General features: G+C 53.3%; 1 protein-coding gene across 2 annotated transcripts; it reads right to left on the bottom strand.

The window, feature by feature from the left end:
- Positions 1–1130: 1130 nt before the first annotated feature.
- On the bottom strand, positions 1131–16924 carry NOLC1 (nucleolar and coiled-body phosphoprotein 1). 2 transcript variants are annotated; one of them, XM_075934543.1, is made up of 14 exons: positions 16763–16924; positions 15440–15495; positions 12509–12636; positions 10887–11014; positions 9560–9716; positions 8615–8712; positions 7850–8003; positions 6992–7156; positions 6282–6371; positions 5715–5834; positions 4166–4747; positions 3551–3663; positions 3144–3224; positions 1131–2854 (listed from the first exon to the last, which is right to left on the bottom strand). In XM_075934543.1, the coding sequence occupies exons 1-14, from the start codon at positions 16871–16873 to the stop codon at positions 2696–2698; spliced, it is 2142 nt and encodes a 713-aa protein (XP_075790658.1). In that variant the 5' UTR covers positions 16874–16924; the 3' UTR covers positions 1131–2695. The 2 variants fall into 2 exon arrangements, with proteins under 2 accessions (XP_075790658.1, XP_075790659.1); XM_075934544.1 differs by having other exon boundaries at positions 8615–8709.
- Between the last annotated feature and the right edge of the window lie 440 nt (positions 16925–17364).

Raw genomic sequence — 17364 nt, 5'->3', positions numbered from 1 at the left:
TAACGATTTCTAACAGTTTGCTTTTTTGACGGCTGCTGCACACTGCGTGGATGTTTTCAGAGAACTCTCCACGACTCCAGGATCTCTCTAGTGTATGTCTAGTTGGGGTTATTTTTCCCAATGTGCATTACTTTACATTTATCCACATTACATTTCATTTGCCATTTTGTTGCCCAATCACTTAGTTTGGTGAGATCTTTTTGAAGCTCTTCACAGTCTGCTTTGGTCTTATCTTTGGTCTATCCTCTGCAAATTTTACCACCTTTTTACCCCTTTCTTCACATCATTTATAAATAGGTTGAATAGGAAAGGTCCCAGGCCAGACCCATGGGGACACCACTAGTTACCTCTCTCCACTCGGAAAACTGACCATTTATTCCTACCCTTTGTTTCCTCTCTTTTAAACCAGTTATCAATCCACGAAAGAACCTTCCCTCTTATCCCACGGTAACTTACTTTACTTAACAGCCTTTGGGGACGGACCTTGTCAAAGGCTTTGTGGAAATCTAAACACACTGTATCCACTGGATCCCCCTTGGCCACGTTTGCTGACCCCCTCAAAGAACTCCAGCAGATTAGTAAGGCAGGATTTCACTTTACTGAAACCATGTTGACTTTCCCCCAACAAATTATGTTCATCCATGTGTCTGGCAATTTTATTCTTTACTATAGTTTCAACTAATTTGCCCGATACTGACCTTAGGCTTACCAGTCTGTAATTGCCAGGATCACCTCTAGAGCCCTTTTTGAATATTGGCATCATGTTAGCTATCCTCCAGTCATTCGGTACAGAAACTGGACGCAACACTCCAGCTGTCCATGTTACAGCTGTTCATATTCCTGCACCAAGCACATACCTACACATTGCTGCTCCCCCTTCTGTTCTCGTGTTTATCCGCTCAGCCATTACACTTAGCTCCCAGAACATTCCTTAGCTCTCACTGCCTAATGCCTCTTTCAGATAAAAACACAATTAGAGACAAATTAACCACCCCCTAACCCAGGTATATGCTCTTACACCTACTGGCCACACCTCAGACATGTGGTGTACTGTCCCAGCTACATAGCTTCCCCTCCTTTTCCCACCCCCACGCCAAGTGGGGAAACCCATCAGTGAAATGCACACGACATACAAACACACGCTTCTTTATTGTAGGAGACACTTGTGTGCTCCACATCAACCCCCCCCAACGTAAAACTCTTTAAAATGATTACAGTTCATCCATGTGCCAGGCAACGAGGACGGAGGAGCGAGCCTGACAGGTCCCAGCTGGGCTCTGCCCCGAACGCCTACCCAGGCAGGCAGAGAGTGTTCCCTTGCCATTGACTCGCCATAATAGCCCTGCTTTCCTGAGCACGTGCATTGCTGCATGGAAAGAAACCAGTAATGAGGCACATTGTGCAACAAGAAGGTGCGGTGCTGAGAGATGCTCCTTCCAACAAGTGGTAGTTAATGCAATCGGGGGTGGCTTGTTAGTCACCTCCACCCTCCAGTATCTGGCACTGCTCACACTGACCTGGCTCCTGTAACAGCGGCTTGTGGGGCTCCATCCTGCTGGGAGGGAAATCGGGCCCTGGGTGACCTGCCCCCCGGCTCTCATCTGTGCTGGACGGTGATCAGGCTGGGCTGCATGCTGCAGAGCTTGGTGGAGGGCAGGGCCCAAGCAGCAACCAGCCTGCTAGTGCCTCACGCCAGCACCACCTCCTGCGTGCTGTCTCCACCTCTGCAAAGGGGCCCACAGACAGGAAGCAGCACCAAAAGGGCACCTCATCCCGCCAGGGGAGATGTTTAAGGCAAATCATGTTACATTCATCTCAATCTCCCCCAGCTGCACTGCACACGGGTAGGACAGGGCACGTGTTGGTGCATCAGATTCCTGGTGAGGACTGGGGGCAACCACTGATGTAAGGACACCCCAAATAAAAGAGACTCCAGGGAGTGGTGAAGTAGGCAGCAAGGGACCAAGGCTTTATCCGTCCTGCCTCTTTAACCTTTGCATCGGGCCAGAGGGTTAGCCTCCCTGCTCCTCTCTTGCTGCCTCCCCTAGGAGAGAATAGAGCTGGGGCTGTCCTAGAGTTGCAGGGCTTTGCACTCCTGGTAGTCACATGCTGGTGGCTTAAAAGCATGTTGCTTCTCTAGCTACCCTGCCCAATGGCACCAGCAGGGTCTGCCCGGCGGGGAGAGAAGGTCACTGCAAGAGGGCACCTTAAGGAGAGGGCAGTAGAAGAAACCCGGCCCACCAGTCCCCTCTGGAGCTGTGCCTGGTGAGGGGCTGCTCTGGCCTAGCTACACACAACACACACACGACAGTGCTTGACATTTCACAGGTCTCAACAGTTAAACTGACCGGAAAAGAAAAACAGATTCATCGAAAATATAAATTTCTTTGCTTTACAAGATGGGTGGGAACCCGACCCCCCGGGCACCACCAGCCTTTTAAAATCAGTTGTACAATATTGGAGAGCTGGTGTCACCAGTTCGAAGGCAGCCCTTGCCAGACACTAGGCCAGAATTCATGTGGGTGCATCCAGCTGCTCTCCCACACTGCATGGCAGGGGCTACCTCCCCCCACAAGAGTGTGTGTGTGGGGGGGGAGGGGATTACATTCCAGGCAGGACTGGCGTCCTGCGTGTCCATTCTGCTCACATGTCCGTCCAGCTGGCTGTGGGGGACGGACACCCAACCAACTGAAGCTCAGTCACTTTCAAACTTGATGGAATTGACCTGAGTAGAAATGGAGCCTCCGGTGTAACTGCCTCTCTTCTTCTTTGTCTTCTCGTGGCGGAAGGATTTGCCTTTGGTGAATTTCAGGATGTTGTTGGCCTTCTCTCCCCAGTCGCCTGCAGATCCTCTCTGAGACACAAGAGGGGCCAGGTCAGCACTCCACGGCCAACACGCGCACACACCACGCCCTGCTTTGTCACTAACCGCTTCTAAGGGCAAAAGGAGTTTTCACCCCGTTTCTGATGGGGGCCGGGAGTTCCCCACAACCAGGGCTCATGTGCCTCCCAGTACAGCCTCCTGGTGGGAGAGGCTCAGACTGGAGAGCTCCCCACAAGCACCATGGAAACCCCTTCCCAGAGGACCCGTCTCCCAGGGATACAACATGCCAGCCTGTCGCTCTGGCTGCACTCAGTCCTACCTTTGCATCGAATGAGTTGTTAGCCAACCGGGAATCCAACTCAATCTCTTCCTCCCTCACTCTCCGGAATGGCACAGCTGGCTGTTAGAAAAAACACAGATTGCCTGACGTCAATCACTGCGCACGGCCGTCCCTTGGCGGGCCCACCGCAGGCACGACGCTAACTGGAGGGAATCCCTCCTTGTTCCCTGGTCCAGTTTTCCAAGCCCTATGACCTGTGACCCCCCTCCCCCCCCACTCCGACAGTAAGGGCAGTAGAGGGGGGCTCCACGTAAGGGGTATGTCGGCTCCCCCTCCTCTGGCAACCTATCGCCTGCAGCCTTGACCAGCAGGGAAAACAGCGCAGATTGCTGGGCCAGAGGTAAGAGCAAGCCTCCCCCAAGCCAGCAGTTTCCTCCCTCTCTCACCTGCTTCGCCTTGGGAAAAGAGTGTGGCGTCGTAGTCTTGATCTTCATCTTCTTACTGCCCGATGTCTCCAGTTCTTGGTCACCTTCGCTCTTCCGCTTCTTCTTAATGGCGCCTGCGAAAACACCAAGAGCAAACTTCAACGGCTACAGCCTCCACCTGGGAGCCGAGGGCAGCATCTCTCCCCATGGGGGCCCAGGGCAGACTGCGGTAAGCGGGGACAGGCACTCCAGGCATGACACATGTTCCCTCTATTTTAATCCGTCCTGTGTGGACTAAACGTTGTGATGTGCGCCAAGGTGGACGTGCACCAATAGAGACAAAGGCTCCCGGCTGTGGGTGCTCTGCAAATCAGCTGGGCAGCACCTGAATCTCTCCTGGGTAGCTGCCCAAGCCCCCAGCTTTCAGGGAACACTGCTCATGGCCAGTGAGAGCAGCACTGGATAAGGAACTCCTGGACACCACCCTCCAGTGTGTGGAGATGGTTGCTGGCTATAGAGCAGCTCCAGCCCCGGGCACGTCACAGGTAGGGGCTGCTCCCGTCCGCACTGGTCAGGCAATGAACCGGGATTTTACATCCCTACCCCCTAGCGCCCTGCCTGGCCAGCAGAGTTTACCTGCGTTTGCTTTTCCCTCCTCCTCGCTGGAGCTCTCCGAGCTACTCTGGCTGCTACCAGCTGGCTTGGCCTTTGGCTTCTTTGTGGCTGGCGATTTGGCTGCAGGTGTAGATGAAGCCTTGGGTTTCTCTTTCACCAAGCCGGAGTTGTTCTGAGCCCCCTTCCCTGGTTTCAGCCCAGCGCCCGGCGTCCTTGCCGTTCTGGGCTTCTCCTCCTCATCACTGGAGCTGTCAGAGGAGCTGCTGCTACTAGCAGCAGCCACTTTCTTCCCTGCGGGTGATTTGCTGGCTGGTTTCACTGCTGGTTTGCTCTGCTCCTCCTCACTGCTTGAGCTGTCAGAATCTGAGCTGCTGGCTTTGGGGCCCGGGGTGCAGGGTTTGGACGCTGGCTTAGCTAGCTTGCTGGCTGGCTTAGCTAGCTTGCTGGCTGGCTTAGCTGGAGGGGCTCTCTCCTCCTCCGAGCTGCTGTCGGAGTCCGAACTGCTCTGGGCTTTCTTTGTCACAGCAGGCGGCTTCTTGGTGGCAGGCGGAGCTGGTTTGACTGCAGGCTTTGCAGGGGTCTCATCCTCGGAGCTGTCGGAATCTGGGAAGGAAGTTTCCAACAGATTCCAGTGAGGCCACCCATGCACCCAAGAGACGTGTTCAACCAGACCCAACTGGACAAGCAGGAGCAGCGACTGGAGTCCCTTCCATGCTAGTATCTAGGCAAGCCCTGCTCGGTTTGGCACTCGGTGAAAGTGCAGAGCTACAGCCTTTCAGACTTACGGGCTCTGCTTCAGGCAGACGTGGGCACCGTCTCCTCCGCACACCCATCTCAACTCTGACCCGCCAACCCTCCTTCCACGCCAACAACGCTCAGTCTCCACGACCCGAGTGAGGCTTTACCTCTGCTCAGACTGCCATGGGGGGGGACGAGCGGGTGCGACAGACGCCTGCCCGCTAGCAACCGAACCACAGATGTTGCCAAACAAGAGTGAGCCCAGCAACGTGGCCAAAGAGCCTCAGGAACGGGCCGCTAGTACCGAAAGCAACGCCACCAAGGCTCAGAACAGAGGGGGGCGGTTTCAAGGCTGCACACGGCACTAGCTGCTGTCAAGCAGTTCTCTAGCAGGGTTCACAAGCGCTAACATGGCTGGTGGCTGTTGTGGAAATGGGTTAGGGATGGGCCTGCCCTCCTCCATCCCGTCTCCCCACTAGAGACTAAACTTCAGCCCCCAAACGGCTGCTCCTTCAACAGACAAACATGCCACGCAGCTCCGCGGTACCCAGCATTTCAGCTCTGCCGCAGCCATGCAGGGGCTTTACTGGGTACTTGTTTCGCCACGCGTCATGCCCAAGAGAACTGGCAGTTAGCACGGGGTTGGGTTCTCCCTGCTTAGCTTTTACCATCAAGAACCGGTCAGCAAACATCAGGCCTGTCAGACTAGACAGCATCCCTGTGCCCCGTCCCCGGGTACCATGGACAGGAACAAAGACCTAGGGTAGGAAGGGCACTTGTGCCTGCTCAGTCGTGGTAGGGGTGAGATCCCCACCCCATCCCGTCCCGATACCTGAGCTGTCCGAAGAGGAGCTGGAGCCTTTCTTTGCTTGTCCTGGCTTGGCAGGCCCCTTCGCCGTGAGCGATTTGGCAGGGAGCTTGGTCGCTGCCTTCTCTTCCTCAGAGCTGGAATCTGCGCAAGATAAGCACATGCGCCAGTGTCAGTGCGCTCCAGGGTATATCAGCGAGTGAGTTCACCAGGGACCCTGTCAATGGTCGTCTTATAAAGCCGCAGCTTTGCCTGCCTCATGCCAGCCATGACTGAGGGAGGAGCTGAGGAGCCGGGAAATGGCAAAGAATGGCTAATCCAGCCCGAGGTTCAGGAGGGCTAATCCTGCCCCTGCAAGCTGCAGGGCCTCCTGGACAAATCACTCTTCTGTGTGCCCTACTCCCTCCTGCTTCTCCCCAAGTCACTACAGGAGGCTGCAGCACTCAGAGCCTCACCTTGCCAGGGGCCCTGCAGGGAGCTCAGACTCGCTCTCGCTAAGGGCCTGGCAAAGAGGAGGGTGGGCTGCTGCTGAGTGACACAGGCTGGAAGGAGACGCGCAGAGAAAGATGCAACCCCTGCTCCCTCACTCACCCGAGTCGCTGTCCGAACTGGAGCCACCCTTCTTGCTGGTCACAGCTGGGCGTGTTGCGGCAGGTTTTTTTTTGGCCAGACTTGCTTTGGCTGCAGGAGAAAGAACGACGGTGAATCTCCCGCACTCCTCCAGCCCTTCTCTTTCAGGGATGCTGAAGAGCTTCACAGAGGAGGGAAGGGCACGAGCCCCCTGGACAGAAGAGACTAGCAGTTCCTCCGTGGGCAGCACTGCAACCCACTCAGGACTCGACTCCCAGCCCTTGGGATTCCTAACTGCCTCACGCAGGCAGACACCAGGGCTCCTCGTCCCCTTGCACAGCACACTACAGGCACCCCACATGCCCCTACTCAGCACACATAGGGGCAGACAGAGAAGGGAGTTCCACTCCCACAATACATGAGCCAAAAGCAAGGCCTTTGCCAACTGCAGCGATGGGCCAGATGCATCCCTGGCATAAATCCGCCAAAGTAAGCGGAATTCCAAGAGTGCTCATTTGACCTACTGCGTCAAAAATCAGAGCTGGGACTGACCCAGTCTGGAACTCTAGTGCCTGTTTTGGGACAGACACTAGCTGCTTGGAGACCTCTGCAAAGGCAAAGCCAGCAGCCCAATCCATAATTGGGGGGCAATTTCAAAAGCCACCCTGCACGGGCATTTCCTGAGCCGTCTAACATGGCCCCTTCCAAACCTCCCTCGCCCCATAACACACCTGCTGCTCCCTTCTTGGGCACCTGCTCCTCTTCATCGCTGCTGTCCGAGCTGCTGTCTGAGGAGTCACTGCTCTCGGCTTTTTTCCCAGGAGCCTTTGCAACAGGCTTTGCCTTGCCCTTTCTTGGGTCAGTCGCCTGAGGGGGTGGCACGGCACTGTATGGACCTACAGAGGGACAGGGTGAGCAGGAGGGCCACACGCAGACACACCAGCCCTGCATGGCACAGGTGGCACGCATCATGCCGTTTTAGCGGGCGACGCTAGGAAACAAGCCATTTATGCCCTTACTGCCATTCCCAACGCCTGCAGCCAGCAGCACTCCCCTTTGCTGGGTCTCCCAATAGCAAACTCCCCCCTTTCCGATTTGGGTGGCCTAATCCACCCTCACCCAGCCAGCTCTCTAGCCACCTTGGGAGGGCTGCCAAGGAACTCTTCCTCTTGGTCATTTGCTCTACACCTCAGCGAGCCTGTGGGCAATGAAACCCCTCCCCCGTTCACAGCCTGCTTCTCAGGTTAGATCAACTGCCCCTCATGGGATCCCCCCGCATCAGTGTCCTGCCTCACACGCTTCCGTGCAAGGTGCTGGGCCTCTGGAGAACGGCCTCCAACAGCTCGGTGGGGCAGAGCTCAGAGACCATGGCCACAGGAGAGATGCGACCAGCACAGGGAGGGTCTAGGGCTGCGGTGGAAGCCCAGTCTCACCTGGGCACAGCTATACAACAGTCCCCGCAAGTCCCCGCTTGCTGCCATCACTCAACCTTCTGGCCACAGCAAGCCGACAGGCAGCTACCCCTCCCTCCGGCTAGCAGCGGCAGACGCCTCCTCTCCGCTGGGCCAGCCATGGATTTTAGCACTCACCAGGCTTCAGCTTGGATTTTGGAGCTGGCTTGTCATCCTCCGAGCTGTCGGAAGAGTCCTCACTGCTGGAGCTCTCTTTGGCAGGGGCTTTGGCTTTCCCTGGGGGTGCCCGGGTGGCCGCAGGTTTGAGCGCTGGTGTTTTCTTGGGAACAGCCTTATTGCAAGGAAGACAAATACCTCTCCTTGGTAAGGAGATGAGCTTGGGGAAAGAGGCTGCCCCAAAGCCCCTCTTCCACTGGAGACCGCCCCCCCTTCACCGCTCTGCCCTATTCACTGGGAGCACCTTACAGGCTTCATTGCGTGAGGATTTCTCCCCACGCCCTGAAGTCCTAGGTGGGAGACTGGCGAGATGAGGGGGGAGAGCCAACACTGGCAGCTGGAGGGAGAGCTGAGGCACCTGGGTTGCAGAGACATTAGCACTGAGGGATCTAGAAGTCAGAGCTCCCTCTGCTGGGACCCAGCTCCCTTGCAGGGAAGTTGCTCTGGCACTCCTCCAGTGGCACTGCAGAAGCCATGCAGGAATGTGTCAGGATGGCAGAGTAGCACATCTGGCCACAGAAAGGCAAGAAATACAGAGTGTGCAGCGTGCAGGAGCTAGAAAGGGTTTCCTGGCCCTCCCAGCAGCGGTGAGTTCCTAAGACACACAGCCCCATCAAGATCTTGCACAAAGCTAGAATGACTTGATGCTTCTCAGAAGCCTTAGACCCGGGCCAGAGACTCCATTTTTTCTCAGCAACAGTCATGCAGACTTGTGTCACCGTTTACCTTGGCAACCTTTTCCTCATCAGACTCCTCGCTGCTGCTGCTGCTTTCTGCTTTCCCATTGGCTGTTTTGAGAGTCACCTGGGCAGCTTGTCTTCCTGCTGAAGAGAAGGCAAACAACGGGATTAGAAGACAGGAGCAGAATGGTAATCGCGTTCCGTGTCAAGTGTCCTGTACAGCACCAGCTCCCCTCTGCCCTCCCCTGAGTAGCCACTCATTCTCCTCCTGTTTAACAGGGCAGCTCCAAACAGTCTCTCTGCCGACTGTCCCCTCCCCCTCGTGTCCAAACGGATAACTTAGATCATATCCAACTTTGTCTGCTGCTGAGACAAACCCTTAGTTCCAACCACATGTAAATATGTACCCGTCTCACAAACGATGGATTCTTGCCAAGATGATGAGATGGCCACCTCCCAAGTCAACATCTTTCAGTCACATGCCACACTGAAAATGTTGGGAGATGCTCTGTCACATGCTGGCTACAAAGATTTCAGTGTCAGCACACCTGACGCAGCTGCTTGCCTTCTAATAAGCCTGCGCAATGTTAACACGTGCACTGCTCTGGTGTGAATTAAAATGTTTACGGGAAAATATTTTCACCTGTTTTAAAAACAAGTGTTTGAGATTGTTGTATTTGTATACTTTGCCTTTAAGGTGTGAACGCACAAGTTAGAAGAGCCACGTAAACACACCCTTGTGTGACTGTATTATGTATTCAAATATGTCGCAGCTGGATTTCCAGGAATCTAAGACTAATCTATGCTGCCAGTGCAGCCTCAGATCCCTCCCTCGGTGATCCTGGCCAAACAGCAAGGTGCAACGAGTCACCCAAGTGGCCGGGCTAGGATGGTGTCTTCTCAACTGGGGCTTCTGGGCACCTAGACCCCAGGTTCTGTGCAGGGCTTGCTGTTCACACACATCTGCTCCCAGCACAGTGCAGCCAGGTACCTGATTTAGCTGCTGTTTTAACTGTGGCTGGCTTCAGTGGCTGTTTCTTTGGTTTTTCATCCTCTGAGCTGCTTGAGTCCGAGCTGGAAGAGCTCTCAGCCTTCTTCTGGGGCTGGGATTTGGTGGCAGCTGGCTTGGCCTGCGGTCTGGTTACCTTCTAATGAGAGAAGAAAAACTAACCAGAGTCCATTCTAGTCAACGAGGGCTAGAGGGACACAGGACAACAGCCCAGCCAAGACATCCAGTCTGTACAGGTTCTCTGTATGGACTGAGAGAATTTCAGACAACCTCAAGTTGGGGGCCCTTATTCTGTAGAGCTAATGCTCTCATTTCAGGAGCATAACCTCAAATGCACAAGGATTTCCTTAAGCTTCAACAGCAGGATACACTTTCCCCTGCGCCCTGGTACTTCCAAGTTGGAACGCTCTCTCTCTCACTTAACAGGAAAGCATTAGTTTGGAAACAGCCATAGAAAAAGAACCCAACAGCGAGAAAGTACCCAACAGAGACCTGAAGGTGAAGAGTCAGGGCGCTCACCCAGGGAACTAAGACTAGCGACCATCTCCGAAGGCAGGGGAACACCAGCAGAAGTGATCCAGAACCCATTAGGGATATTAAATTTAATCTAATCAACTAGTCGATCAGTGGGTAAGCAGGGGAGCAGCAGCAGGGTTAGCTCCCGCCGCAGCAGGCTCTTAGAAGGCTGGAGTGCAGCTGGGGGAAGGGGGAGGGGGGGAGGCAGGCGCAAGCCAGGCCAGCTGATTCCTGGTTTGCACCAGGTCTCTCTGCTACACACCAATCTTAAATGTAAAAAGGCTGGAGTGCAGTTGGGGGGGGCGGGGGGGGGGACACCTGGCATGAGCCGGGCCAGCTGATGCCAGGCTCACACTGCGTTCCCTGCTGCGCTCCAGCCTTTTAAATGTATTAAGAACCAGTAGGCTCTTAATACATTTAAAAAGCAGAGGTGCAGCTTTTGGGACTGGGTGTGAGCCGGGAATCAGCTGATTCCTGGCTCACTCCCGGTCCCCACTATCCCCCTGCGCCCCGCAGAGACGGTGCTGGGGGGAACCAGCCTCCCACTTGCTGCCTCTGAGGCTGCTATCAGAGGCAGCAAGGGGGGGAAGCGACTAGTCAAGGGACTAGTCAACTATCCGATAAGCTTTTGCTTATACAGTCGACTAGTCGCTCACATCCCTAGAACCCATGTTCTGTAGCCACCCTCTCCCCCAGCACCAAGAGTATTTGCCAGTCCCGCAGTGTGGGTCACATTTAGTATTCTCCATTACTGTGCCACACGCTTTGGAGAGGACAGGAAGGAAAAGCTGACCTGTGCAGGCTTCTTTTCCTCCTCCTCAGAGTCTGAATCCTCGCTGGAGTCCTCGCTGCTGCTCTCGGCTTTCTTGGCAGGAGCCGCTGCTTTGGCTGTCACCTTCGGCACAGGCGCCGGCTTCGCTGCTGTGTTGGAGAGAGCAGACACGGATGACACATTCATTCCCAGCCTGGCATGTATATCGCAAGAAAACAGAAATGTGTCGCACTGACGCTGGCGAGTCTTGTTGAGCCTCAGGCATGTATCTCCACTTCCCGCAGGTCTGGCAGAAGCCCCTACGGCGAGTAGCCCAGGGCAGAAATGGCTCCTTTCTTGCCATGCACACCTCCATGGGCACAGCCGGGCCACAGAACAGGAGGTGCTGCTAGAAGGGAGCGTGTGTTACAGCATCTAGGTATTTTAATCATATCACTTAAAACCGAGAGAGCGGCTCTTACTGACAGGCTTCCAAAGAAAACTGCTTCACTGCACGGCTGGGCACTAAGGAACTGCCGAGCATTAGCCAAAGCCACTCCTTCTTGCCCTGTGCTTTCCACCTCCGCAGGATACCGTGTGGAAACTGTCCAGCGAGAGATCATGTTCCTAGCCGTCTTCAGAAAATCAAGAGAAAAGCCTTGTTCAAATTCAGGATTGGGAAGAGCCAAAATTAGGTCTCAGCTCAGTTTCCTGTTGCCTCATTGCTTCCTCCCTGACTGCCATAAGTTTGCTGTCTGCTCGTCTCCCGTGAATCTATTCATGGCGGCAGCAACAAAGGTGAGCTGGGCAGAACGGAGGTGCCACGTCAGGCAAAGCAGTGCCCTCTACTTGGCACAAGCGAGGGCCTAGCGCTAGGGGGGCACTGAAGGAGACACGGAACAGAGAGAGGGGAAAGGCTCACATTCTCAGCAGAATACACATCTGAGCAGGCCCTGATGTTTCCCAACTCCTGAGCACCCAACGCTGTTAGCCTCCTGCCGACACAGTGCCGTGCATTATCAGTGATGTGTTTCTGCATCACTTAGGAGTGCAAACAAGCTATTTTTGAAAATGTGGACTACGTATAAGTTCACAGTGAACTTTGCTACTGAAAAGCTTAGACTTCGAGTTCACTAACAAACAAAACATTTTCAAAAACCAAGTGGTTTAAATCACGGTTTAGATCGCTCTACCATGACCAGGAACCACTCATTGGCGCAGTCATGCGTCTAATTCTACCTAGCTACCACAGTGGTGGTTGTTGCAGAAAGCCTGGAGGTAGGTAATTAGCTCTGGTATCTGCTAACTCCATACTGTCCCGCAGCTCACAGGACAACAGCTGTCCAAGCACCCATCCAGCATCAGCCAATGTGCGACTACCACACACCTCCAGCTGCTGCAAGCCTGATTTATACTCACAGCAACCTTGGTACTTTACTGATGATCAGACTGGCAAAGATCCCATTGTGAAGCATGAGTATGTGAAGTGAAAAGTGCAAGTGACCCTGGATAGATACAGATCTTATCAGAACCCAGATCCTGCAGTTCACGATGACTGTTCAAAGCCCTAAACACAAGCTGCGAAGCTCTGAACCCAGCCTCAGAACTTTTCCCAAGTTAACCACGCCCACTTACTCAGCCCAAAGCCCTTTTGCAAACCCCACCTGGTTTCTTGGCTGTGGGTTTCTCATCTTCACTGGAGCTGTCATCACTGCTTGAGGAAGATTCTCTCTTGGCCTTCTTTGCAGGAGGCCCATTGGGAACAGCCTTCCGTTTCTTAGCGTCAGGGGATCTGGGGAGGAGGTTTGCAAGTACAGGAAAGTCTATTTTCATAGCCACTGCATACAACAATATACAAAGTAGCTATGGCCACTCTGTGAGGATTCAAGACCTGGTCTGTTTACACTAAGAGTTCTCTTCATACACCAGATAACTTAGTTCTTTTGAGCTATGGTAAGATGCTAATTAAGAGATTTTCCAGTGAAAGTAATCAGACAAAGATTTCATATGTCGTACGTTTAAAGATTTTAATGACTTAAATAAATACAGATTGTTATTTTCAATTCTATTATGGCATCAAGTCTCATTAAAAATGCAACTCAGTGCTGTTGATGATTAATTGAAGCCAGAGGTTATACTTTGCATTTTTGACAGTATAAATGCAATCACTAAATTCTGCATTTTTTATTAATATCCCTGTTTTCTTGACAGTTACCTTAATTTTAAGTTTTAATTTATGTTTTCTGCATGCAATTCAGTTCCAGCTTTGTTTTTCAGTAGCCCTCTTAAAGGCATTAGCTAGATAAACGATTCTTACAATGGAGAGGTATGCAATGCCACAACTGCAAGGTTCAAGTCTCCGCATGCCTATTTTCTCGACTTTGGGGTGAACCAAATAAGGGATCTCTTAGGTCAAGAGATCATGGATCTGGAAATATGGGTCTGGGGTTTTAAAGACACATGAAAAATGCAAATAGAGAGATGGGTAGAGAAAAGCAACAGAACCTGAGAGAAAATGAGAAAAGCAGAATGCTTATGGCTGCAGGAGTTTATCAGGGTATTTCTCTTCCTGCACTGAGGGGTAGGAAATTCAAGTGCTGCCTCATCTCATTCTTGTTTAAAATAAACTGCTCACATCCCAGAGATACTTGGGGTTCACGAGGGGCCCCTGAGCTCGTGACACACAGCTCTCGGAAGCCCTGACAGTGGCCTTAAGCACAGCCACCCCCTCTGCATTCCTTCCCAAACACAGCAACTAAGGCAGCTCCCTCAGGATCCTGACTCTGCAGACCCTTCCAGCTCACAGCAGCACATTTCTGATTCAAACTGCCCATGCTCCCCACCCCCCCATGTCTCTTGCCAGCTCTTTCATCAGTTGTTCCGTCCCCAATAAGCCCACCCTACCTGCACTGAGGAATAACTGGCTCGGGGCAGACAGAAAGGCAGGATTACAGCATGAGCATTTTGGGGATCAGTTTTTAATGACCAGACTTGGACTCTAGAACAGCCAACTGGGCTTACGCAGCACTTTTAAAGCAGTGTCTCCTAGCTGAATGCAGACCAGCAGGTTGCAGGCACATGTCTCAGGTAAGTCCTAGCTAAAGCTGAAGACAAGGGTCTAACTACCTGTAGCTTCTTAACGGCCACAATTAGATTAGCTGGGAGCGTGGGTCATTTTACAATCTCTCAAAAACAACTAGTTTTGCGAGGATTGTGTAAAGTGCATATCTACTACACAGTAACCCCGGATAAGGTTTTCCCCTCTGTTTAGAATAGCTTATTTTTACTGTTTCTCTAATCCCTTTAAGGTTTCCTGGACTAACTAGCTCCTTTTCCCTACTCTCTAGCCTCTTATCCTGAGAAGACCAGCTACCCTTTCAACAGCTGCTTTGTTGCCAAGAAGCCAACTTGAATGCACATTCTTTTACGAAAATTAAGGATGTGTCTTCATTGCCCAGTTAGCATGGATTCTCACCTGGGTGTGAGCACTTCTACCTACACAGAAAAACCCGGGTTTGGAGGTTCTTTAAGCCCAGAGTTGCTTGTCCAGCTGGGGAAAACTGTCCAGCGAAGTCATACCATAAGTATGGAATATCAAAAAACTCACATATTAGCCTTTCACTTAAAATAAGGTTAAAAGGGGTTAAAGGGCCGTAGGCTGCTGCTCCTGAAATGGCAGCCTGGAACTTTGTGACGAGAAGGCCGATTAGAAGTGCTTTGCAAATATTTTCTAAAAAACAGTCCTTCCTTATTATGGACAGGTACTGCCTGGAACACAGTACCAGCTCCTCCAGTCAGAACTCAACAACTTCTCCCCTGGAGTACCAGCACCCCCCCCCTTTTTAACCAAAAAAAAGCACTGGATGGACCTAACCTCCATGAATCTATCTAGCTCTTTTCTGAACCCTGTTAAAGTTCTAGCCTTTACCACATCCGCTGGCAAGGAGTTGACTGTGTGCTGGGTGAAGAAAAACTTTTGTTTTAAACCTACTACCTATTAATTTCATTTGGTGACCATTAGTTCTTATACTGTGGGAATAAGTAAATAACTTTTCCTTATTCACTTTTTCTACACCAGTCATGATTTTATAAACCTCTATCATATCCCCCCTTGATCTCCTCTTTTCTAAGATGGAAAGTCCAAATCTTTTTAATCTCTCTTCATAGGGGACCCCTTTTGTTACCCTTTTCTGAACCTTTTCCAATGCCAATATATCTTTTTTGAGATGAGGTGATCACATCTGTACGCAGTAATCAAGATGTGGGCGTACCCTGGTTTTAAATAAAGGCAATAAGATATTCTTGGTCTTATTCTCTATCCTTTTTTAATGATTCCTAACATTGTTTGCTTTTTTGACTGTCGCTGCACACTGAGTGGATATTTTCAGAGAACTATCCACAATGACTCCAAGAGCTCTCTCGCGTAGTTGTAGCCAAATTATTCCCCATAATACTGTATGATGGAAGTTTAGTTTTGCTGGAAAACCTTTGCCATTTAATACACCAATCTGAAAAACAAAGCGACCATAGAAATGTCCCAGAGATGGACTGGCTTAGTCCTTCTCAACAAATATTGTAGGAGGAGAGACACTTACTTGAGCCAGTAGTTGAAGACATCCAAGAGAGAAGCAGCATTAGGGTCCTGGTCTGTCTGTAAACCAGAAACACACAGGACTATTAGCACTGACAAACCACATGGACTTCTCGACTTTGGATGGAATGGAAAACCCTGACCCATTGGCAACCACTTCTGAATTCACACCTTCCTGATGTATACCAGGTGGAGAGGTGGGAGACTTAGCAAATGGAGTGTGTTGCTCATAAAAACCTTCAATAGCATCAGAAGCTAGAGTTAAAAGCCTCTGAGTAATCTGAAAAAAGAAACAACCTGAGTTATTTAGGACTCAAAATTCCAGGACCCATAGATTTGTTAACATCTACAACCAAGATTCTGCAGACACTTCAGCCACACGTGTGCTAGGAGACATTGCCTTATTCTTAACTATGCACACTGAGTAGTTTCATTCATGTTAAGGGGACAACTCAGTGTGTCCAGTTAGGTATATGCCAATGCCTTGCAATAATGGAGCCTAATGGGAGGGGGGAAAGATTTACTTAACATCTTGATTAGACAGTAAGTATTCTAGAAGAATTATCACTATCAGTATCTAATTACGAAAAGACAGAAAAAGTGGGCAGATCTGGAGAAAGTTGGGGGGAGGGAAGAGAGGGGAGGGAGGCCCTCCCAATTTTGCGATCATCTGCCACCATTTTCAATGAGGTCTCACGCCTTATGCAGAGACTGTCTCTCCCCGGTGCTAAGGTGACATGCAGCTGCCCGGAGAGGTAGGCAAACACTGTTCTCCCAGGAGCCCCCCCCCCCGGGGACAGCCCCCCCCCTTCCCCCAGGACCCCCCCGGCCCAGCCCCCCCTTCCCCATGACCCCCCCCGGCACAGCCCCCCCCTTCCCCCAGGACCCCCCCCCTTCCCCCAGGACCCCCCCCGGCACAGCCCCCCCCTTCCCCCAGAACCCCCCGGCACAGCTCCCCCTCTCCCAGGACCCCCCCCGGCACAGCCCCCCCCTTCCCCCAGGACCCCCCCCCGGCACAGCCCCCCCTTCCCCCAGGACCCTCCCCGGCACAGCCCCCCCTTCCCCCATGACCCCCCCCCTTCCCCCATGACCCCCCCCCCGGCACAGCCCCCCCCTTCCCCCAGGACCCCCCCCCGGCACAGCCCCCCCCTTCCCCCAGGACCCCCCCCCGGCACAGCCCCCCCCTTCCCCCAGAACCCCCCCGGCACAGCCCCCCCTTCCCAGCCCCTCCCCTCTCCCAGGACCCCCCCCCGGCCCAGCCCCCCCTTCCCCCAGGACACCCCCCCAGCCCCGCCCCCAGGACCCCCCCCCCGGCCCCGCCCCTCACCACGCCGGCCGCCCGGCCGAAGGCGCGCGCCGCGCCCTCGAAGTGGTTGTCGCGCAGGAAGGCGAGGACGAGCGGGAAGAGGTCGCTGGGCACCGCGCGCGCCTCCGCCATGCTTCCACGCCGGCCGCCCCGCACGTGCCGGGGGACGCGCTGCGTCGTGAGGTCACGGGGTCACACGTCACACGTGGCCCCGGAAGGGGGCGGGCCTAGCCGCCATGTTGTTAAAGGGAGGGCCCGCCGCCCGCACAGCCGTAGAGCGCTCGCGCGCCACCTGGCGGCCGGCGGCTGCAGTGCAGCGGGTAGGGAGGGGCGGGGCCAGGTCCTTCGCCAGCCTCCGGGGCAGGTGCCACCTGAGCACGTGGGAGGCCAGCAGCTGGGGCCAGTGGGCCCTGCCCTGGGGGCTGATCCGGGCCTGGGCAGCACTGAGCTGGGGGAGCCGAGTGCGGCTAGAAGAACTAGAGGACACCAAATGAAGTTAATGGGGAGCAGGTTTAAAACTAATAAAAGAAAGTTCTTCACACAGCACATAGTCAACCTGTGGAACTCCTCGCCGGAGGAGGCTGGGAAGGCTAGAACTAGAACAGACAGGGCTGGGTGGAGGC

This window comes from Pelodiscus sinensis, chromosome 8 (genome assembly GCF_049634645.1).
Source record: "Pelodiscus sinensis isolate JC-2024 chromosome 8, ASM4963464v1, whole genome shotgun sequence".
Classification (NCBI taxonomy): domain Eukaryota; kingdom Metazoa; phylum Chordata; order Testudines; family Trionychidae; genus Pelodiscus; species Pelodiscus sinensis.
The sequence above is the reverse complement of the archived record's forward strand: the minus strand, read 5'-3'. Positions and strand labels throughout refer to the sequence as shown.

Coding starts and splice junctions, on each gene's coding strand:
- NOLC1 (XM_075934543.1), bottom strand. CDS start 16,873: ATGGCGGAGGCGCGCGCGGTGCCCAGCGACCTCTTCCCGCTCGTCCTC. Junction 9,717..10,886: donor AGGAAAAGAAGCCTGCACAG/GTCAGCTTTTCC, acceptor TTCTCTCATTAG/AAGGTAACCAGACCGCAGGC. Junction 8,713..9,559: donor TAAAACAGCAGCTAAATCAG/GTACCTGGCTGC, acceptor CCTTCTCTTCAG/CAGGAAGACAAGCTGCCCAG.